The 25,447-nt window shown below is 36.7% G+C and overlaps 1 protein-coding gene across 1 annotated transcript in view; it reads right to left on the reverse strand.

The window, feature by feature from the left end:
• The window catches only part of Cftr (CF transmembrane conductance regulator), a 145,743-nt gene that overhangs the window by 64,121 nt on the left and 56,175 nt on the right, over positions 1–25,447 (reverse strand). The window contains exons 8-11 of the mRNA XM_051151883.1: positions 23,510–23,756; positions 21,670–21,762; positions 17,834–18,040; positions 13,467–13,658 (exon numbers count right to left, since the gene is read on the reverse strand). Of these exons, the coding sequence (XP_051007840.1) occupies positions 13,467–13,658; positions 17,834–18,040; positions 21,670–21,762; positions 23,510–23,756 (739 nt within the window). The remainder of the gene's footprint in view (positions 1–13,466; positions 13,659–17,833; positions 18,041–21,669; positions 21,763–23,509; positions 23,757–25,447) is intronic.

Consider the following 25,447-nt stretch of genomic DNA (forward strand, 5'->3'; position numbering starts at 1 on the left):
TTGAGATCTTCATCAGACATTTGTTCTCTCAGTTGACTTCCTTTATTATGGGCTAGTCACAAAGGCAAATGTCAGCTTCAAAGCAGTCTGTGCACACAACACAAGTGTGTGTGTTTAAGGTTGTAAAACACTTGAAAATGCTGAGATAAGCACAGTAGAGAGGGTCAAAGTAATATTATAATATGTGTGCAATAAAGATTAACTTATTTTATTATTAAGGAGTGGAGAACAGGCTCATTGTGGTATATTCCATTTATTAACATTTACTACTTGATTTCTTTTTAAAAAGTTAATATTTATCATCTCAGCATCATTCATCTATACCAAACACACCAGAAGTTAAGAAACTTCCTAATATGAAGCTCAATTGTTCTAAATTGATCACAAAATAGAGCCATAATGATATAGACTGTTATACTAAGGAAGAAAAGGGAAAGAGAGAAGAGGGGTGCTTTTCAGAAGAAAGGGTGGAGTGTTAGATTTAATAGTCTTGTGTCGTTGAGCAATATTTGCTGAGTACATTTGAGCTTCCTGCAGCTTTGAAGATAGGAAAATACCATAAACTGTTTTTATGGCTGGCTTATCTCTTTCAGACCAACCTTGACAATACAGATTTCTGTGGGGAGGAAGGTGGTGAGAAGCTAGGGCTACAGGAACATGTACTTCAGGGTAATGCCGCTCAATAAAGCAGATCTTTAACGGTGAATCACTGGGTGATTAGTGCCATTGTTATTAATGTTTAAAAATCCCTAAACACTGCCTTGCTTTGTGCACACAGAAATTGGGCAGTGGAGGAGAGATATAAGGGAAAGGCAGGAAAAAAATACAAGTAGAAAGAAGTCAAGGTGGGAAAATGTGAGACAGGCAAGAAAGCACTGGAAGAAAAGGAAAACCTAGTAAACATCTCTTCACATAGCTGATTGTACATGTGAGTGTATGCCTGACAACTACCCAATAGTTTGTGATATAGATCAACTGAAGTATGCTTCATAACAAGCATTAAGGAGTTCATAATTTAAATTGAGTTATGTCTACTAGATATGTTGTTGACCTAAGTCAAACTATATTACAAATAGCAGCATGTAGAAATACTGGAAGAAGACCAAGCCCTGCTAGAAAAAATTGTGAGAGTTTTCATCAATTTTAAATATAAAAAGATTTGGCTTCACTAATGTATATTGACAGCTTATAGCAGAAAACTAAAGTCAGTATTTAATATAATTCTATAATGACTGAGAAAATATACAAACTGGTGTTACAGTAGATATTAACACTAAAGGCTTTGGGCTGGAAAGCTTGCTCAGTTGGTAGATTGCCTGCTCCACAGGCCTGACAATTGAGTTTGGAAACCCAGAACCCACATGGAAACTAGAAAGTACCTCAAGTGTCTGTAATCCCATCATGCCTGTACTAGAAGACAAGAGGTAGAGACAGGAGAACTGTCTGAGGCTCAGAAGCTCACAGCTGTTGAGAGAGAGAGAGAGAGAGAGGAGAGAGAGAGAGAGAGAGAGAGAGAGAGAGAGAGAGAGAGAGAGAGAGAGAGAGAGAGAGAGAGAAAGAGAGAGAGAGAGAGAGAGAGAGAGAGAGAGAGAGAGAGAGAGAGAGAGAGAGAGAGAGAGAGACCCTGCCTCAAACGTGGTGGAAAGTAGAGCTCAGTATTCAAGGTTGCCATCTGACTTTGCACATTTACCATGATATGCACACATTCACACACAGGCAAGCACATACCTATACATATCATACATATGTACACACAAACAAAACTCTTGTTTTAGAACCAGTTTTAATGTGTGTGTGAGCCTGTGAATATAAACATAACTATTAGTATTTATGTATTGCTTTAGTGTATAGATCAGTATTCAAATTCAAAATGGATAGCTCAATCATTCTTAAAAGAACAACCAAGGAGTACACTGATTTAATGTGTCCGTTGAAAGTCCCTAAGAATAGAAAAGTGCTGAGATTTCTGAACTCCCCTTCACCTAGAGAATGGTGTGAGAACTGGACCTCACTGGCTTTTACAAAATGGAATCAATCAACCAACCAACCAACCAAGCATCCTTTCAAATGTCACTGTCTGTAATCCCATTATGCCTCATTTAGACTCGTTTAGTCATAGACTTCTAGATAGCACATTTCAAAGTCTGTCTAATTGTCCTTAAATGTAGGTACATGAAAACTCTCTGGATAATTCTTATCTTAACCTTACGGACATTTAAGTGGTACCAATTCCTTATACTCTCTCGTTATGCCCACCCCTAATGCAAGGACAAATCCAATCTTGGGGAAAAGAACACATTACTTCTGTAGAACATCATGAATTCATTCCTGCTCTGTGTTTCCCCTGCCACTAAGCCTCTTGCAACTCAAGTTTCTTAGAAGCGCTTCAAACCCACCACCTCTGATGTCCCGATCTAATCTTCTGCTTCTCTAGAGCTGACTTCAGTTGTTTTTTTGTTTTTGTTTTATGCTGTACTAATGTTACCTCCTTTGAGTAGCTAAACGCAGAGATCCTGTCTAATTGTGTCTTTAGTTACCAGAATAATGATGCCACAAAGCAGCTTGGTAAATAAGTTTGAATAAATACAAATATGAAGTCTTCCAACTTCCCATTATTTTGACTTTATGTTTTCATATGCAGTGTTTTATTTTTATTCTTTTAATTCTCCAAAGGAAGGTCCCCTTCACTTAATTGGTCTCAGACTCATTAACACTCTCTATGGATTTGGCCTTTTTACGCTGTAAGTTATGTCTGATTTTCTGTACTGAGCCTTTGCTTGCTTCTTCCCCTTGGACTATTTAACTATGAACAAGCTTGAGTTTATTTATATATTCTGCTAGTATGCCTTGCCTGCTTGCTGCTCGTCTTAATAATTTGTATACTTTTTGATACACATTTATATACATTAAAAAAATTAATGAGTTCTTATTAACCCTAATCTTTCCAAAGAAAATCCCACTGTTGAGTACTGTCTACTAAACATGCTCTTTCCTTGACTTTCCCAGCTACATTATTCTATATTCATAGTACTAACTTTTAGCCCATTCTTTGTATTATTTACATTTAAATCCCTTTCACTTGCCACCTCTTAAATATTGACAGTCTATCATCCATTAGATATTTTGACAATAATCTGCGTTGGTACCCTCATGTTCTTCTGTGTCTTCATTTATAATCTATAGGCTGAGGATACCTTCATGTCCATATCTAACCAAACCTTTCTATCAAGGTCATCCTCATGGTTCCATATCACTTCCAATTTCCATAATGAAGAACGATGTCTTAATCTTATCAGCTTGATTCAGCAAATAGTCTCATCATCTACCTGGATGGCTATGATAAATCTTGATGAGGAAAGGAGAGGAGAATAGGAAAGTATATAGAGGATGCAATATCTTAGACAAGACGAAGAGGCTCTAGAGATCTAATGTGTGGCATGGTGGCTACAGGCATACTACATCTTATATTTGGTCATTTCTCAGTGAATAGTTGTGGTTTTATTTGTTTGTTTATTGTTTCTGTCATAGTCTCACCCTGTAGCCCCAGCTTGCTTGGAACTCACTACAAAGACAAGGCTGACTTTAATTTTGGAGAATCCTTTTGTCTCTGTCTCCTAGTAATGAGATCACAAGTATAGTACATAATACCTGACCTAGAAAGTATAACTTAAATATTCTCTTTAGGTAACATGCAAATTACAGATATATATACTTGCTACATGCATTTCATATCATACAGTATATGACAAATATATGTGTTATATGTGTCAATTACCTTAATAAACTGCCAAGTACAATACAGGTGGTAAACTTTAAACCCCTACCCAGATCTAGCCAATGGTCAGAACAGTCTCAACACTTGAGTGGAGAGTGGGATATGACTTTCTCACGTACTCTGGTGCCTCACATTTGACCATGTCCCCTGGAGGGGGAGACCTGGTGGCACTCAGAGGAAGGACAGCAGGTTACCAAGAAGAGACTTGATATCCTATGAGCATATACAGGGGGAGGTAATCCCCCTCAGGAACAATTATAGGGGAGGGAAATAAGGGGAAAATGAGGGGGGGTGGAAGAATGGGAGGATACAAGGGATGGGATAACCATTGAGATGTAACAAGAATAAATTAATAATAAAAAATTAAAAAAAATAAAATTCAAAATTTATTAAATAAAATTAAAATGTTAAAACTTGGCCATATCTTTAATACCACTTTTTTAATCCCCATATTAAATATGTATTGTACAGTTTTATAATGAGAACTATTTTGTCTTTCTCCTTTCTAGTAGGACAACTTTATTTATCATCTGAATCACTGAAACAACCCCCAAAATTATCTACCTGCCATTAGCTTTGCTACTCCTTTAATTTAGAGCATAGCCATTCCACCCTACGCTCAGAACTTTGTAAAAGGTAAATATATAGTATGGCCTCCTAATGGAAACCCTTCTGTTACTCTCATAACCCTTATATGAAATGCTACTTCTTAACTGTAGCATAACAGGTTCTTCAGAATATACCTACCCTTTACCGACTCACCTCTCATCACCTATCCTTTTTTTCACTCCTATGCGTACTATACTGCATACATACAGCTCCCCATGTTGCCAAAGGATTTGTGCTTATTTCAATGTGTAGTACAGTAACTCTAGCTGCCTAGTGCAGTGTCTTCTTTTGGTTCTCAGCCCATGTCCAGTCCATTCCCTTCCTGAAATGTTCTGCTTCTTCATTCATCTTTCACTTTAGATGTCACTTCCTTGGGGAAACTTCCCTGATCTGTTAGGACCACACTGTTACTTCCTTATGTAAGAACCCTAAGAAATAAAGAATATATCAACCTACACTAGCCTCTAATTGTTCCTTTTCTCTACTAACATAAAAAAAAAAAAACTTCTTTGAGAATAAGCATTGTGCCTTGCTCATCAATGTAATTCCCAGAGCCTGGTATAGTTATTAGTTCAGTACTTTTACTCATAAGTATTCACTGAATAATATGTCTTCCTGCTTTAAGTTTCTGTAGGCAAAACCTCACTGTAGACAAGTTTCTTGTTATACCTGCAGGTGACATGTGAGATGCTTAGTTCAGTACCATGATTACAATAGGAACTCAACAAAAAGTTGTTCAGGTTGATTTCTTTTTAATTCATCAATATGAACTAAGTGGTATAAATAAAATATAAATAAAAATATGTATCCTCTCATTATGGGATTACTTCTAAATGGTGACAGTGGTAGTACAATCCGCCTGCCTAGAGAAGACTTTCTACTAAACTCTGGAAACACCAAGGTCCCTTTCCTGGAAAAGATTCTAAGAACACCTATAGAGTTATAAGTCCAGTAAGATGTCAAAATCTTGCTTCAGATATCTTGCTTATGAGCACCCTCCTGGATCTAAAATTATATATTTTAAAAATGTCTTTGTTTATCATCAAACTATTTATCCCTAAATATGAAAAACTCTGACTCTAGATCCCTACTTCTTTAAAAAGATTGAAACTGGAAAATAAATCATAAGAATTTTATAAAAAGATTTTTGTCTTTGGAAGTTTTACTGTTGTTACATTTTCTGTTTTACGGCCTAAATTTTTTTGAAGGCCAGGCCTAAATAGTCCAGTTTCACTACCTGTTCATAGGGTAGTTTTTCTCAGACAGTTGTAATTATATTCCTACACTACCGCTCGGGTGGCTTGACCAAATCGCACTAGGAGTAGCAATCCCTGGCTATTTTGGTTTTGGAGACGTAAGAACCCTGATTTGTTAACCTCATAATTAGCTCCTAAACTTCATGCTTTTCAGACCCAAAGCCTAGACTACAGTTTGAAATCAGCACATTCTCGCCCCAACTGCAGACTGGGTAAAACTGTCACTAAATAAATTAGAAGTGACAACTCAGTGGGCCAGTTCTGTATAGTCACTAACTATTTTTTAAGTTCCAGGGCTCAAATGAAATGAAATAAGAGTTCAGGCCATAAAGCACTATGGCATTCCCATTTAGTTCTGGTTCAGTAGTTGTATAAAGTATCGTGGCTTCACGTTACAGTAAATAATATCCAGTGTTTTCTAACCACCGATCAGCAGAAAATTATAGGTAGCTCAGGGCATGGTCAATATGATTTATTCTGGTTGAAAGGGACATAGTTCAATGTGTGTCAGATATCTACTTTGGCTATCCATTATGTCTGAGCTACTGCAAATGCTAAGCCCTGGCACCTTTATCTTTTCATTACTTCTTACTGTAGGGTTGTGAATTATCCTACCTTGGTAAGTTGACTATTCAAAGGTTAAGTCTCACCTTCTTCTAGGTTGGTCTTGGCAGCACCTGGAGACCCAGAGGTCAAATTCAAATTCAGTTAGTCATGTGGAATTTCTATGATGGAATTTATTTTTTACAACAGCCATGTTTCTCTGTTCATTTCCCTCCCAAATTTTCATTACTTCTTGCCAAATTCTCTCTTTTAATCTTTTAGTGAATTCTTGGCAATTTCCTTCTCAGTATTTTCTCTAGCATGTTAAATACAAAAACTGTTAAGCAGGTATGGAAGAGAAGGTACGCACCTTTTACCTGCTTTAGTCTGCATAGTAAATATCTCTGCTGCAATGCCGTGTAATGTCTGTCAGGGTAGATGTCTACTTACTGAGGATCATTTTGTGGTTCGAAAAGCATCACACAATTTTGTGGAACCCAATTACATATCCTAAGCCACTGGCCTCTTCTACACATGCCCCATCCCTACTCCCCCCCATACAGTATTATAAAAGTCAATTACTCCTCCAAACCCAGGTACTACTATAGAAAATGAGTCACTGAGTAGAGACAGTCCAATCACTTATTACCCAAACACTGGCATGTCTAGAATTCTCTTGTCAGTGGGCTACGTGAAATTAAAGATAAAAGCGATGGAGGAAAGGTGGGCAAGAGAACAGTCTAAGCTGTCTCTCTCAGTACTGACACAGGACTATAATTTCATAAAGATATGTAATTTGTCTGGGGTTTAATTATACTAAACCTTTTTTAAAGCTAGCACAGCTCCTAATGCTGGGTAGTGAACCTTTAATTATCAAGGAAAACCCTAAAGACCATGAAGGAAAATGAAGAAACAGTCAACAGACACAAGGATGCACAAGTGTTTTGCAAATGACTCTCAATCACCTACAAGTCCATTATATTATAATCTAGATTCAAATTCATTTTTATAAAGTTGGATATGAAGTTTTCCCCCAAAGAGAGGTCAAAAGTAAAAAATACCAACATAACTTATTCATTTGAGACTGCATGCTATAAATTATTATTCTATCAACACAGAACTACCACTGTGCCCTTCCCTGTGATAAAGGCTTTTACTTGTCTTATCTAGTGAATAATTTCCAACAACCAACTGATATCAGAAAACTATGTGAAATATGTTGTGCATGTATTGCCCTTCCAAACACACACACACACACACACACACACACACACACACACACACACACCAACCTATTCCTAGGACATGAGCGTCATGACATACATGACATACATTTTGAAGATCTTAGAGAGGAACAAAAACAAACATGAGGAATAGGCCCCATCCTCATCTCTAATTCCAAGCCTCCATGCAGCACATTAGGAAACAGATCACCTTCAGCAGTCAAAATGAAAATGGAGTCATGAATGTTTGGAATTGGCAAGCAGGACTACCCACAAATTATACTGAGGGATTCTTGTGTTGGTGCCAAGCTAGTTAGCCATCAAGGACCCTGTGGGTATCTTGTGCTCCTGTGATCAAAATTCCTACATGCTTAAAAGGGATTAGTAGAGATTATATGAATATTCATAGAGATTATACTATATTGATGTTCTTTACGGACCTTATCCAAAATGTGAGCCTTTATGTAACAGAAACATGGACTTTTCAGTCACTACAAACTGGAGAGGCTCGTGATAGTTTTCTCTATTGTCAGACAAGCACAATCATTTCTAGATGCTCACAAGTGTGTGCTTTAAAGAAAGTGTTTGCTCAGATTCTGAGACTAACATTCACAGAGCCTTTTCTGAACAAAATTCTTTCAACTAACATGTACCACAAACCATTTCCAAAACAGTCACCCAGTAAGGATTTACTATTGGGGGTTGTCTCTGACACGGACTCTGTTGGCAGCTTTTTGGTCACTTTCCCCTGGTGGGAGACTGCCTTGGCAGGCCACAGGGGAGAAGACACACTCAGTCCTGATGTGACTTGATGAGCTGGGGTGGATGGGAAGGGGAGTTTTCCTTTCCTAAGACATAGGGGAAAGGGGAAGAGAGAGGAAGGGTAGGATTGGGAGGTGAGGAGGGATGGGGTTACAATCAGGATGTAAAGTGAATAAATAAATAAATAAATAAATAAAATAATTATAATATAGGTTATATTTATTAGTTCCTTGTAAAACTACATTTGCCATTTTAAAGTTCAAGGTGATTTAAGAAAAATCCTGTGTGCCTTTGCCTTTCATAAGGTAATTAAATATTCTAACTGGTTGCAAAAAGCAGCAGGACAAAAAGGAACAAAGACTTAGAGATTCTTTAACAATAAAAAAGCTTTGACATTTAATTTAACTAAGAAAAATAAGGGTAATTTGTAAATTAAGAAGATAACCAATAACAACAATGATGCCAATGGACATGTTAATGTAGAAGGGGAAATTTTCAGGAGCCTCAATCCTAGGCAAAGAACTACAAGCAGGGAAGGAATGTTGAAGGTAGTCTACGTAACAACATTTGAAGAAAGAGAGGGCATTAATTTGAATGAGAGCAAGGTGGAGGGGGATGTACATAACAGGGTTTGGAGGGAAAAAAGGGAAAATGATATAATGGTATAGTCTCAAAAATAAAAATTTTAGAAATAGAACCTAGATACTCAGAATAAAGCATAGACAAATGAAATGGAAACAGTTACAAGAAATCATGAGGAATTTGGAGTATAACTAGGGATAAAATGATAGAGCTTAAGCAAGGGCCTGAATTCAATTTCTAGCATTGTAGGGGACAGAGCAGATGATAGTTTCAACACAGTTAATAGGAAGTTTTGGAGAATAATAAAAATGAAGTCATACTTGAAAGCAAAACAACAGGAAATATTCTAGAACTGAATAAAGATCTGTGTAAGAAATACTCTTAAAATGAGAAATAGGGATAATAACCATTTTATAAGTATTTATTGAGTCTTTACCTAGTATTTACCCTCCAAATCTCTGACCCTTCTACCTTTCTCTCATGTCTCTGTGTCCTTCTTGAAGCCATGACCTATGCTTGTCCCCTTTCGGGTAGTTGTTCAAAGACTCAGATCTCTTCATCTTTAACCAATTTATATCCTTCTAAAAAATTATTTGTGGTACTAACTTATTCTCCATAAATGGCCATTTTTTTTACTGATGTCCTTTCATATGAATGAAAATTACACAGACATGACCTTCCTGTTTTCCCACAATTCTTTTGCATACCTTTTGTCTCTTCTTGTCATCATGACCATAATCCGTGTAACTGAAATAGCTTCCTATTAGTCTCTGTCCTTCTAGCCACAGCATGAACAGAGCACTACTATTATGACTGACAGTAATAATAATGAGTGCTTTACTCTCTATGTACTAGAGAACTCTCCTTCAGCTATAGAAAGGGGAATATTAGATTTATATTGCAGAGGGAAAAATCCCAGTATTTGAACAAGTTAAATAACTTTATAACCCAGGTTTGTACAACTTCAAAGTATATGCTATTTATGCTGTCCTCTTGGCCCTACCTGCTACAGGGCATAGCTGGAATACCCTGCATTCCACCCCGAACTCTCCAGTCCACTGGCAGGCCTTTCCTTCCCCCAGAGGCTCTTCACTATATAATCCAGACATTTTGGTTCACCTTTGCCCCCTTTATCTCTCTCTGCAGGCACACTTTTCTGTCTCCCCATGCACGGCAACTTCTCTGGTTCTGTTCTTTGGGACTGGTGAATCTGGCAAGAGCTGCTCCCAATAAACCTGCATTTATATACTTTAACTTGTCTTGAATTGGCTCATTTAATACCCACTCCCTGGCATGATTCTTATCACCACCTTAAATCTGCTCTCCATCACCACAGAGTGACAGGGGTAAATGTCAAACCTCTAGCAGCACTCTTGAATTCAAAGTTCTTCGAGATGAAATCCCAAGACTAGCTCCCCAACTCCATTCCTGCTCACTCAGCCTCCTTAATTACACTCTGGCTCTACCAAGATGCTTATACCGCCCCCCCCCCCGTATTAAGGAAGTGGTTCCAAACCCCAAGTTTCTATTCAGTTTCTTTCATACATAATGTTATTTATCTTTTGGACTTACTCTTCAAGAAGCCTTCTCTTAGAGACAGGCTTCCTGAATTATCCAAGTAGGCTCAAAGCCCATCACTGACAGTAATCCAACAATTTCCATAATATTTGGGAATTGGAACCTTAGGTATGTATCCCCAAATTTTGTCTTATAAATCCTTTGACATGAAGATTGACTAAGTGTTCCAGTGATACACACCATGACCCTCCTACAGTGAAGTCAGTTTTTATTGTTAATTTGACACAACTGAGGTCACTGGGAAGAAGAAATCTCAGTTGGGAGATTGCCCAGACTGACTGGTCTGTGGCTACCTGAGGGACATTGTCTTGACTGCTAATTGATGTAAGAGAACCCAGCCTGCCTGTGGGCAGTGCCACTTCCTGGCAGGTAGTCTAGGCTGTATGACAAAGCTAGCAAGGCATAAGCCTGTTAGTAAGACAAAGAGCATTCCTTCTTGGCTTCTGCTTCAAGTCCCTCCCTGACGTCCTCAATGATAGACTATGACCCTGAAGTATAAGCCACATAATCTCTTTCCTCCCCTAAGTTGCTTTTGATCAAAATCACAGTACCAAAAATCAAACCAGAACAGTCTGACATAAAGGAATCATGCAGATAACTGTTGTATTAAAACACACCCCCCCACACACACACAGAGGAAGTGGGATTACTTCCAACTCTCACTGATATTGAGTGAGCAGAGAGCCAGTATGTCCACATTCCCCAAGCCCCCCACATCTGCTATCATTTGATTTCTACCATAGATAGATACCAAACTTCTGTTAACTATGTCATGCAAGCCAAAAACTTTAAAACACCACTGTTGTCATTTTTCCCATGACCAGTGATGCCAATATCAAGTTCATATTCATTTCATTACTCTTTGGTTTCATGGCTTTCCTCCTCTTCCTTACCCACTCTATCTCCACAGTATTCACTCACTAAGAGCAGCCGGTTCTCAAGATACTTCTCCTGTTTTTCTCTGTAGTGGTATGACTCTATACTTCAAAAGAAACAAAAATAATGTTCACTGAAAGAATTTTGAACCAAATGCTTTGTTGGGCACCAATTTCCTCACTTAATCTTAACAATCAGACCCAATTCACCTACTTCTTATGTCCAGCCTAACTTTTTCTCTGTTTTTTATCATAGCTCTAATGTTACTAATAAAGGATCCTCGGGGTCATGAGCCTTTCTTGTGGTCTTAGCAGAGAACCATTTCACTAAGGATATTACCCTCTTCTCCATCTGGAGGCTACTTCTTAGCAGACACAGCTGGAGTCTATGTTTTTTCTTTTTTACTCCTAAAACATTTTTGTTTTGTTTTCAATTAAATTAATTACTGATCTATTTCTACCACTTTTGGTATACTGTCTAAAAATACAACAATTCTTAGTAGGTGTTTTCTAGATAGAGACTATTTCTACTTTAAAATTTCTTTAGAGCTGCCAGTATATGCTTGGGTATACAGCCATTCAGTGGGAGCACTGATTAAACACCGAGGGTTAAACAGGAGTGTAGATGAGGGTGGGGAAGTGGTTGGAGGCAGTATGGAAGAATTTAAAAGGAAGACAGTAGGGGAATGAATTAGAAAAACTACATTGGATCCTTTTAAGAAATTCTCAATAAATTCCCTTTATATAAAATGTAGAACAGGAGAAACTATGGCAACAGATTAATGGTTGCTTAGAGCTGGCACAGACACACACACATCCACATACACGCACACACACACACACTTTGATTCTTAATGGGTATGGAGTTTCTTTTAGAGGTATTAAAACCGTGACCATCATTGCACAACCATTTTAATATACTAAAATACATAAATCATATGCCCTAAAAGAATTTTAATATGACATTGTAACCAAAAGAAAAACAATATATTTTTGACTTTCCTCCTTTTATTATTTTTAACAGCATTTTTGAGATATAATTTAATACCATATAATACTCCATTATTAATACAGGAACCTTTCAAAATACACAATCTTCTTCAACTAAATATTCCCTTGACCTACCCATGTGGAAATACTAGTCCCATGGATGAGAGACTCGCAGATATAAATTTAATACCAGTAATGTGTAAATGCTATATTTAGGTTGTATACGTTTTTATAGATTGACTTTGGGGACTCAGAATACCATCTGTAAAATCATTTATATGAAAAAATACATATTCAAAGCAAAAACTAAATCTAGCAAGAACTATCACCCCACCTCACCCCTTAGGCCCCATAAATAAGCCAGGTAAAACCTATCACGTCCTCCAGTTCTTGCCCACAAAGACCCTTCTAGAAACAGATCTTTTTCTGGTAACAAACCCAGAATATGTCAACTTCCAGGTTGTAAAAGAAGGGGTTATGAGAGATCATGGATATCTTCTTCAAATTTAACCCAATGCTTTATAAGATAGCTTCTCCTTCCACAGTGGTCTCAGAGTACACACAAAATACTACTGTTGATCATGAAGAGTCTTGGCTTGTTTGTTTTTTATATGATCCTACCATGCAATCCAGATGGGTCTGGAACTCAGTATACAGCAAAGACTGGGCTCAACTTCATGATCTTGCTTCAGTCTTCTGAGTATTGGGATTGCATCATGATGTACGATACCCAGTGTGTAAAGAATTTTTATCTCTACAAAACCCAAATGCAACTAAAAAAAAAAAAAACTGCATCTACTTATAAATGTGCAAGCTTAAAGTAGGAATCATGGGTTTTATTTATGACCCACTGGCTATAGCTTACTCCTAGAGGCATGCTTGATTTATAGTCTGAAGATTTAATGAGCACAATCAGTGCAGCAGTTTGAATGTAAATAGCCACAGTGGTGTCTGAGCACCTAGCCTGCAGCTGGGCGAGGCTAAGGAGGATACACAAGCTTTAGGAGGAGGAGGAGCTACACTGGAGGAAGCAGCCTGCTAGGACTTGACCTTGATGCACAGCCGCGGCCCCAATTCCAGTTCTCTGTCTGCGTCTGAACATGGATGCGCAATGTGACTAGCCATCTCACTCACTTGCCTCAGCGGACAGTATCCTCCTGTTACAGCAACCTAAACTAAACCCGGCCTTTCTCAAGCTGCACTGTCACAGGGCTGTATCATAACAATGAGACAAGTAGCTAATACAGTCAGCATTTTTCATAAATTTGTTTACCTCCTGTAGTTGGCAAGCTTTGACGACGCTCTTATATCTGTACTCGTCATAGGAAACACCAAAGACGATATTTTCTTTGATAGTACCCGGCATAATCCAAGAAAACTGAGAGCAGAATGAAATTCTTCCACTGTGCTTAATCTTTCCCTCTGAAGCTTCCAGTTCTCCCAAAATCATCATCAGGAGTGATGTCTACAAATAGAAATCATTGCTAAGTTGTTTGGTCAAATTACTTGGTTTTACTTGCCTCTAATTATTCTAATCAGAAGTCTTCCAATGTTTAAAGAGTCTATTACCACATTTGATTATAGAATTTTTGAGAACATCATGATTGAAGAACTTTTCTAGGCACCTGAAAATACAAAGGGAATGGAAGATATTGGCAACACAGAGGGAAATGCACTACATTCATGATCAAAGTTCACCAAGAGTTGAGTCCCTACTTAAATATGCTGGGATTGGTTTGCAGGTATGTGTTTGGTAGCAGTGAACATTTCTTGAGAGCATACTGGAAGGTACTGCCTCTATGCTCTATAACTATATGAGTGTGCTTATTCATCACAATAAACTAATGTAGGTTCAGTGTTATCTTCCTCTTTAAATGGATATTAGGCAGACAAGAAGCACATCTGGACAGCCTTCCTCACTTTTTGTGACAACCCAAGAAATAAGCAAAAAGAACTATCATAAAATGAAGACTTATCAATATTATTCACACAAAATAAGGAAGTATTTCCATCTTATTAAGAAAATTCGTTTTCATCTTTAATGAATGCTAAAAATTAAATGCTAAAAATTTTAATGCTTTCTTTGTGTGCCACTTTTCTATAATTATAAAAATAAAAAAGCAAGAAAAGAACTAAAATATTTTATGTGCTCTACAAGAGGAGTCCTTAGTAAAAACCAAGTATATATAAACCAGGCAACAGGGAAGGGTGAGGAATAGAAAATTTATCTCCTTAAGAAAACCTGAATGTCGTGTGTGTGTGTGTGTGTGTGTGTGTGTGTGTGTGTGTGTGTTGCCTAAATATGAATATGTGGGTGCCTGCACCCTTCTGTGTGTATGTGGAGGCCAGAGCAGGACATTAGGTATATTCTATGTCTCTTCTTATTTCCTGGAGGTAAAGTTTCTCAGTAAACCAAAACTTGTAGTTGCAGCTACACTGGCTGCCAGTGATCTCCTAAGATCCTACTGTCTTGGCCTCTCAATCAATGTACAGGTGCACCGACGCCCATTTAAGAAAAAATTTAATGTGGGAGTTTGGAATTCAAACTCAGGTCGCTGTGTTTATACAGAAAGTACTCTTAACCCACTACACCATTTAGTAGAAAGAAAAATAGCTAGTAAGGGAAAGGAAAGTACTGATTTTATCAGAATCCCTTATGTGTTAAAAATGTAAAAAAAAAGAAAGAAGAAGAAGAAGAAGAAGCATGCATAAATAGTATAAATGTAACCAATAGAACAAAGTACAAATTTTTCTAAAAATCATAATTTAGAGATTCCTTAGTATTCTTGAATTAGTAGGATTAATATAGCATACTACAAAAAATTTGCTTTTCTTTTCTCACTTAACTAGATATCTTAAAAAAAAAATTATAACCAAAGACTAAAAAGCTTTAATACATGTCCATGTTGCTCTGAAAATACCTATATAAAACGTCTGTAACTATATGATGGTACATCATACAAGTTATTAAATTGAGAGGTAAAAATTAACCTTGAATGTTAATATTTCAGTTATTAAAACCTATATAGTGGCTAGACCCTTTTCCCAGGCACATGATAAAGTTTTCTTTCCTATTATTGCAACTAAACAGTCCCTGACTGAGTTATCACACTCCACGTTCCTCTGTTTTCATAGCAACTTTTCCGGAGAGGTCAGAGCAGTCTCAGAATGCGATTACTTATTCACCAGTTTTTCATAGAATTGCCTGAGGGTCAATTTTCAGTAACTTGTAATCAATAATTCATTATTACAAAGCTATGTTTACATTTACTTTACATGTTGATCTTAAGTATAAGAACAACTCATTTTTAAAATTTTGTGTAACACAAAATTGCTCTTCTAAGCCAAAAGTCTGGTTTAGGTCATTTGTGGCTTTTTGTATCAGTTTAGACTCCTGTAGCATCATTTTGTTTTAATACTGAAAATTGCTACTAATTGCATATCAGAAAGGGAGGGAAAAATAACACTTGAGGAGCAAGCTTTTCTGTAAGAAGAAAATATAAAACTACAGCTACTTTATTTAAAAAGCCCATGTCACTTATAGGGAAACTACTGAAAAGAAGAAGCAGCAGAATGTACAATAATTAGAATTGTTTGTGGATTTTATTTCTAAACTCTCAGATAAAACTCTTCAAAATAAAGCTGTCCCTCTTTAATATACTAATATAAAATAGAAACAAATTCCCTTTCGGGATCTTCAATTTTCATTTTTATTTTATAACAGCCCACCTTCCTTCTTTCTCTCTTTCCTCTGTTTTTTCCTCCTTTGCTTTCACACTCATTCCTTCCTTATATCCTGGAATAGATTTTAGGGACTTACATATTTATGCATTACTGAAGGATACTCTAAACAGCACTCTAACAGCAACAAGATCTGCTTTATAGATCTCCACAGCAAATACTTGCTGCCCAACATCAGGAAGCACATACTCAAGTCAAATTTCATTTCTTTGGTCTTTCACTGTGTTATTTAGGTAACGACTAGAAATCAAGTGTCTACCATTATCTGCATGACAGATAATGCCTCAAGATAAAGCCTCTTTGCAGTGAAATTAGATCTTTGCACAGTTTTCCCTTCTAGCAGATTAGATTTTGTCAGATGTCTCTCCAAAGACCATAAATTTATATAAGCATAATAGACTGTTCTTGGGACTTGGTGGGGAGTAGGATAGGCACTGAATAACATTTTTTTTAAATCTTTCACTTGAGATATCGTATACAACAAGGAAAACTGGGTCCATTCAACAAAAAATCTATAAATTAAAAGTGGTCGTATGCATACATACATACATACATACATACATACATACATACACGAAAGAGAGAGAAGAGAGACAGGGGAGAAAGAGAGAAAGAGAGAGAGAGAGAGAGAGAGAGAGAGAGAGAGAGAGAGAGAGAGAGAGATCAAATCTAAACCATGATGTTTTTTGTACCAGCTCTGAAACTTAGATCTATAGTAAATAATGTTTAAAGGGATAGTTTTTAAACCAATAGTTTACTGAAAGTCCTCTATATGTATGACAAGGTTAAATTTTATACAAAATATAAAGATATAGAAAAAAGTCACAAGAAATAATGTGAATAACTAAAATCCTGACCAAAATATTAATGAAACAATTTATATTTTAAGGAAACATTACACTCAAATATTCCTATGTTGATAAAAGAATTTCTCTGAAATATTGCATATACTGCAAACTAAAGAAAATGGAGAAATGAATGGTAAACTTAATTCTTAATGAAGAGGAATAGCACCCTCCCAAAAGACTGTCCTAGCAATATACAACACTTATATTGGTACAACAGTGGCATCCTTGGGGTAACCAACAGCTCTCTAATTGAACCCAAGGTCAACTCATTAAGACTATTGAATTCATACCTAGTAATCTAGTAATGTAAGCCTAACTAACTACCTGGTGATGACGTGGCCCTTAGAAGAGATGCTACCACTGCCATATTTGTAAACTAATACAATTTCTAACTGAGTTCCCAGTACTTATCTTTATACACACAGATAAGTGGAGTTCTCACCTCTTTTATCAAAATCACATTGCAGTACATGGAAACTATTGCAGAGATTCACAACTAGTCAAAAAGCAGAGACTAATTTATCATGGGTTACCCAGCCCCAATTGATACATCCACAGTGCAACCTCAGTAGTTAGGCTCAAGGCAAATTGTGGAGGAAAAGCTGAAAGATCATAAGAGTCAGAGAACTGAGATATTGCTACACCTATCAAAAAAAAAAAAAAACTGTTACCTAAACAAGTCCTACATGATGACATCATCAGTCGACATGGTGACCTAGGTCCCATCCTCTAGAAGAAAAATTACAGGCAAACAAACGTTGTTGAGAGGGAGAATCAATTTTCTCCAGAAATGAGCTTCTAGATAGCTTTTCCAATTTCAGGTGATTAGTTCTAAACACATGTGCATATAAACAACACAAAATAGATCTAGTACATTATATATGGTAATAGTAATAAACAAAACAGAGGCGATGAATTTGAATGGGAGTGAGGAGGGGAAAGAGTTGGAACAGGAAGGAGATGGAGATGGAGATAGGGAATGGAAATTATGTAAACACAGTATTCATGTATGAATTTCTCAAAAAAAATTAAAAATTTAAAGAGACAGTACCTTTCCCGCTCCAGTAGATCCTGTAATAGCCAACATCTCTCCTTTCTCTATCTTAAAACTGATGTTTTTCAACACAGGATTTCCCAGAAGACAGAGATGACCAAAACTGAGGTGGTTATCGCCATTAACACCAAGGTGGTTATCACCATTGGAAAGCTTTCTGTCCTTATTGCTTAGGTGTACTTTCTCCAATAATTCCCCAAATCCCTAGACACATCAAAAAGAAGTGTTTTCAGGTATTTTCTTTTGTTCTCATTATTTTATTTATTCACTCTACATTCCAATCGCAACGCCCTTCCTCTTCTCCCAGTCTCGCCCTCCCATCGCCTTCCCCCATTTCTTTTTTCCCTTCACCTAAGAAAAGGGGAGCCTCCACCCTGCCCTGTAGCAACCTGCCCCAACACACCAAGTCACATCAGGACTAAGTGCAGCCTCTTTAACTGAGGCCAGACAAGGCCGTTCTGCTGGGGGAAAGTGACCCAAAAGCAGGCAACCACGACCATGTCAGAGACAGCCTTGCTCCCAATTGCTAGGCAATATACAACAAGCCATTAACCAATATCAAATTAAATGGAAAGAAGCCTAAAGTAATTCTATTAAAATCAGGGCCAAGACAAGGCTGTCCCCACTATCCACATCTATTCAACATAGTAAATGAAGTCCTAGCTACTGCAATAAGACAACTGAAGGAGATCAAGGGGATACAAATTAGAAAGAAAGAAGTCAAAGTATCTCTATTGGCCGATGATATGATAGTATAGACAAGTGACCCCCAAAATTCTACCAAAGAACTCCTCCAGCTGATGAACACCTTCAGCAAAATAGCCAGATACAAAATTAACTTGAAATCAGTAACCTCCTGTATACAAATGATAAATGAACTGAGAAAGAAATTAGGGAAACAACACCCTTCACAATAGCCACAAGTAATATAAAATATCTTATAACTCTAACCAAGAAAATGAAAGACCTGTATGACAAGAACTTCAAGTCTCTGGAAAAAAAAGAAGTTGAAAAAGATAACTAAAGATAGATAGATCTCCCATGTTAATGGATCAGTACTATTAATATATTAAAAATGGCCATCTTACCAAAAGCAATGTACAGATTCAGTGCAATTCCCATTAAAATTCCAACACAATTATTTACAGATATTTTCATAGATAATTTTACGATCAATTCAAGAAACACACAGTTCAGGATCCATTATAATACATATGTATTGTTAATTTATAATATATAATTAAAATGCACATGGTTTTAAAGGGTAAAGTGTGTTTGTGTGTGTGTGTGTGTGTGATACCAACACTATAGGAAAGAAGAATATATACATATATCCTTTTTTCCTACGGACTTGGTATATAAACATTAAATTATGTTCAGTATAATATATGAGGCCAGCGTTATAATCTTCCTCTTTTAAAACTGTAGACACTGATCAGAAGGATAAATGATCAGTCACAATATGTAGTTCACAGAGTGGAATTACAATGCAAACCTAACTTCTGTTCTGTCACACAGGTAGTTCCACTCAACTCTCATCAGAGAACTGTCTTTCTTCAGTGTGAAAAAAAGGGAAGGGAGGAGGGAGGGAGGGAGGGAGGGAGGGAACAGGGTGAGCAATCTAGAAAACTTAGTTAAATAATTCAACCCACAAAAAATTACAGCATTAGAGCATGAGGCATGAGTAGATAATTAATTATAATGTGTGAGAATCTACAATTAAAAATATTACTAAGTCCTAAGGAACTATAGAGCAGAGCAACTGATTTAACATTTACATATTAAGTAATATACATGCTTGCTCGATTACATTTTAGTGGCATTTCACAAGACCAGGAAATAGTTATAGGTGGGTGGTCTAGGAAGATGGAACCTCATACACAATGAATGAGACATCAGTCTAGTAATGTCTCAGATCAGGGTCAGGTAATTGTGGCCACTACTTCTTATTGTTGTTGCAGAGGAACTTATTTCAGAAAATATGAAATATATAAGAAATAAAAAAATCACATATAGCTGTATGATAGGAACTATAATCACATATCACATCTGAGTTGGAACGCTTCCTTTTCCTAGGGTTGGTTTTTTTCCTGGGGGTGGGGGTTAAAGACAGGGTTTTTCTGTGTAGACCTGGTTTCCCAGGAACCTACTCTGTAGACCAGGCTGGCCTTGAACAAAGAGGTCTGCCACCCTCTGATTTCTGAGTACTTGGACTGAAGGCATTTGCCACCATCACTCAGCAATCCCTCCTTTTTATATCTATCTATCTATCTATCTATCTATCTACCTACCTACCGTCTTTTTCAGACCATAAGATGCACTTTCTTCCCCTAGAAGTGGCGGGGGTGGGTGGAAATAGGGTGCGCCTTTTGGTCCAATTGCTGGTTTTATTGTTTTTCTGCTCTAAAAATTGAGTGTATCTTATGGTCCAATGCATCTTATACTTGGAAAAATACAGTATCTATCTATTCATAAAAATTGTAAAGTGTGGTCTGTTTGTTCTTGATACTTGCTTAAAAACATTTTCACATTCATTAAACACTTAAAGTTAATTACAATGTATAAACTCTAGAATTTTTCTACTAGATGGTTTAGCTTTTAGTATAATCAATAACATTGTGACAGAAATACAGAAAGGCATGGTTTTTGTTGTTATTTAAGACAAACTCCTGTAAGTGGACCAAATAATATGTAAATTTCTCCAGCCATGTATGATAATTGTTAAGGGCAATAATGGGGGGTAACATACGGAAAATAGTTTTGTAGACATTAAAATAACAGTTCCCTCTCCTCCTTTTTCTTCTTCTCTTTCTTTTCCTCATGTTTCTTATCTCTTCATTTTTCAGTGCTGGAAATTTAACCCAGGCCATTGCCCATGCTAGGCAATTAGTCTGTCATTGAGTTATAGCTCTAACCCTTTATTTGTATCCTCAAATAAATACATACGTGCAATATGGTGACTTAGAAATGGCTCTGGGGTCTGAGAAACCAAGGCTGGCATTAGCTCTGTCCTAGCTATTTGAGTAGCCTCCTTACCTAAAGGCCTTTCCTCAATTGCCTAATATGTAAATATAAACTTTATCTAATCAAAGTTTGGTGTATAATTCACCACAGAATTGCCTGTCAGGTGTTACTATCAAAGGGGATGGAGAATATTCTGGAACAAGCAGGACAGTAAAGCTTGAGGAGTGATGATTATGAAGTATGTGAGGAGTATGCAAGATATTTAGAATAGCATGCATGAAATCCAGGATTGAAACTAGGACCAAAGATTTGCATTTTCATGTCCTCAGTTCACTGGCGCTGAGCCTGGATGAGGTTACCCACACCACACAGAGAGTAAACTGCTGGCAGCTGCTCATTAACACTGAGTGACAGGCAGAAAATACTTAGATGTCATGATCAGAGAAGTTACCCGTCATTGAGGAACCATTACATGCAAAGTGCTCAGATGAACAGTCTATGGAAATCATCTTAGTCAATAGGAAAATATGTCTTCATTGTACAGAGGAAGACATGAGAGGCTTGACAACTTGAGAAACATGTGATTTAGATTATATGGAACGTAATCTAATTCAGATTCAGAGTATCAGAGGTATCATTTTCTTGGCCTGTTATATGAAATCAATCATATGACTTTAAAGAAAAAAAGAAGCTTTATGCTGCATTTAATGTTCCTGGTTCCCCATTTTTTACTTTACAAAACAGAACAGCTATATATCAATTAAAGTGCCATTTGAGTCTTATATTTTATTGAGTAGAAATTTAGATGCATGAAAAATGTCTCTATTGTTCATATATTTTAAAAATCCACAATGTTTAGAAATTCTCACCTCCTCCCAGAATGCTGTTACATTCTCCATGACCACGCCTGTGGTCATTAAGTTATACTCCAGTATCTTGTATTCTTGTTTCTCCAGGAAATCCTAGTCAATAGAGAGACCAAAAATGTTCAATCATAGAATCAGAATAGCAAAAATGTATTGTTGTATCTTCCTACACTCTAACACCGCAGTGTCTTGTAAAGATTTTAACAATGAAGTTAGAAATTAAATTTTAATAAAACAATGATATAATTGTCCAAAATTTAATGTACCAAGCAGTAGAATTCATCATAATCTAAACATACTCTTTAAATATATTTGTTTATGAAATTAGTTTTGTATATCAGATATTAGTACACAGTTGCTTTTTAAATTTGTTATATAGATTATTAATTTCTAATGAAACCCTGATGATTACTTATTCATGTCTCACTTCAAGGCAGTACAAATGAAAAGAACAACAAATTGTTTTATTTCAATACTCTCTTTACAAGCGCCATCACTGTCATCACTTCTCTACATAGAGAAAGTGCGTTTCAGGGTTCTGAGAAAGGCCCCCACCTGTGACTGCACACCACATTAAGAACAACTCAGGGTAACTGGAGCATAGAGCTTAAATCTGTGCCCTGGAAGTGTTCCCTGGTCCCTGCCTGCCTCTTCTTTCCCTGTCCTTTTGCTCCTCTCTCTTTTCCTCTTTTGGTCTGTCTCATTTATTTCCATTTTCTTCAGATGTTTCTGTGTTACTGTTCAGGGATATTGTTGTCTCTCCTCTTATCTCTCTGCCCTCTGCTCCCTCTTTCTTCTCTCATTCCTCCATGCAACTATGATGATGTCAACAGAGAAATAAGGTTAATCACAGAACCACCATGATGCTAGCTTCACTAACTACTTTGTCTGGTCACAAAACCCAAGTTCATTTAACCTCAGGGGTGAAACAGGTGACTACAAAAAGCTGAAAAGAGACTGTGATGAGCTGAACAGGGTAGGCACTCTTAAACAACAGCTGCTATAACTGTGGGGACCTAAATTACTAGGTAATTCTTCAAAAGACACTCAACACCTGTATGTATATACATCTATGCTAATGCATGGGGTACAAATGTTATCTCTCTACTTCTAATCGCTACCAACCAATTAAAAAGTTTCAAAGGTCAAATAAAACATATAAATTCTAAAATTATATGCTGCCCATCATTGTAACATCAGACCTAGGTAAATAATAGGAAGACCACTTAAAAGAAGCCCATTCTCCATCCAACATTTTGTTTGTCATAATGATTTATTTACTTTCTCTGTTAAATATTTAAGCAGATATGTTGAACGATAATGAGACATTTCTCTCACGAATTTATTCAACTTGCCTTGAATAAACTACTTATTACCTCAAAGTGCTAGGACATTTTTACTACTAACAGCTACTTTGGCATTCTGAAGTTTCACAGTGATTAATCTTGCCAAAAATTGCCATTTCCATCCCTCACACTATCCAGTGAAAGGCTAGAGAAGTTTAAGGTAGGCATTCTAGGGCTAGCTGGGACACTTTATAATTTCCTGCTGAAGTTATTCAATTTTTTGGATATTTACAAGTTGCCTAGAACTGACCTAGTCACAGGATACTTAGGTAGAATTTTCCAGATTATAAAGACAATTATTTTAAATTCTTTTGACTTACAAAATCTCATAGGATTTTATTTCATCAGACTTTCATTGTAAGGGCTCATGTGAAGAGATAAAAAAAATCTTATCTATTGACAAATCCAATATCAAGAAATTCATCTTCGAGTTTTTTCCACTATACAAATTCTAAAATGATTCAAAAGTCATATAAGGATGTAGTCACGGAAGTTACCTGTATTTTTCTTATCATTCCCACAGAATCATACCATGCCTGAACAGCAGTGGGGAACTGTCGTGTGACTGACATTCGCAGTACAATGCAGAATGAAATGGTTGTGAATATTTTTCGGAGGACAATGCCATTGATGACTGTATAGGGAAGCACAGACAAAAAGACGACAAAGAACCCGGAAAAGAAGAAGGCGGAGCTGGTGAAGAAACGCATGTAGGCCGCCCTCCGGGTCAGTTTCAGTTCCACGCTGCGGAAACAGAAGAAGATGTGATATATTACTTTCTTTTCAAATATCAAGTGTCTTAGAATATAAAATCTGAACATACAGTCTAAAGTTTGTGCAAGTTATAAAACCTTTCTTGGCCTCAAATAGCTTTTATGATTGTTAATGACTATACCACATATTTAAACACAATATTTAATATTGTAAAACATTTAAAAACTTCAATTGTGTAACTGAACTTTTATTATTAAAATTAATTTAAATATTAACTAGGTAGATTTTAATTTTATATTGTTTTTATATCTTTAGTAACTTTATTATTATGTGAAATGATCTGTGGAAAGGGAAACAATGTTACAAGTTTTATGATTGAAAATGACAATTTTGTGGTTATCCTTCAGATTCTTAACATTTTTGAGATTCTAGTGTAGCTTTGAAAAAGCACTGATAATGTCATATATATCAAAGAGGAGAGAGTTCTCCTATGTTAGTGTGGATACAGTGGACCTGAGAAGTCTGTTACTGGGCATCTCCGAGTCACACCTGCTGACTCCCAGAAGCTACTCTAGTCAAAGAAGACAAGTAATTCAGTTGCAGGTGGCTCTTCAAAGCCCAGGGAGTAGCTACTCTCTCCTCTGCCCTCTCCTTTCAGGATAAGTGTCTGCAGTCATGCCTCAACCACTAGAGTTGCAGTCCTCTAGTCTGAACTCCAGCTGTGAACTATTTGTTTTATTTAACACATACAGGAAAGGGTTAAATGCTTTTAATGGGCAGAAAGCAAGAAGCACAAAAGATGGTGACAAACAGAAGATGAAGAGCAATACAGCCCTTAACTTCAGCCCCAGTCTTCCAGAAGCCATAAGACTACAAGCCATTTGGGATTCTCCCCAACCGGTTCTTGTGTGGGCAAAGACCAATGGTAACACAAACTGAAGGCACAATAGCTGGGGCATCTGGCCTGTAGACACACGCTTCTACACACCTCTAATCCAGAGAAACAACTGTCATTGTCAAGAGGTTGAACTAAAGGAAATCTTTTTTAAGTCCTCAAAGAAAACGATGTAATGCTGAGCTCACTGACAAAGGTCATGGGTATAACCTATATTGTAATCAGCCCAATGAGTTATATGTTTTATCTTTCACTAAATTTGTACTGTAGATGGCTTGTGTTTGGGTTCTGCTTGTTTTACCTGTGTCAAAAGAAAGTTACTCTTCCCTCCAATTAAATGTGATTCCATCATTAAAGTAAACACAATACTTCCCTTGTAGAGATGTGGTTATGTTTAGATGACAACATAGCAGAAGATCTAAAAGGAAAATGTGCAGCCCCTTTTTTCTAAAGATAAAAAATATATTGATGAGGCTGGTATTTATAAAATGATAGAGTTGTTTTAAAATGTCATAAAGTATCAAAATTATTCAACTATATTAGAAACAGCTGAGAAAAGTTAGAAATCACATAGGAAAAAAAATAATGGATCCAAGAACACTTAACACAATCATCTAAAAACTATTCTAAAATTTCTAACATTTTATGAGTCGTAAAAATGTTCTATCAGCTTTATATTAAAAAATAAAAATTCCTTTATTTCCAAAAAGCAATAAAAAGCAGATTTATTTTCAAGGAGATTTGCCCTTTGGCCCAGTTCACCAGTGGCCCAGGCTGAGGTAACTGTCCTTCTGAAGAGCATCCTGTATTTGCTCTGCTGGGTAAA

Source organism: Acomys russatus, chromosome 10 (assembly GCF_903995435.1).
Source record: "Acomys russatus chromosome 10, mAcoRus1.1, whole genome shotgun sequence".
NCBI classification, from domain to species: domain Eukaryota; kingdom Metazoa; phylum Chordata; class Mammalia; order Rodentia; family Muridae; genus Acomys; species Acomys russatus.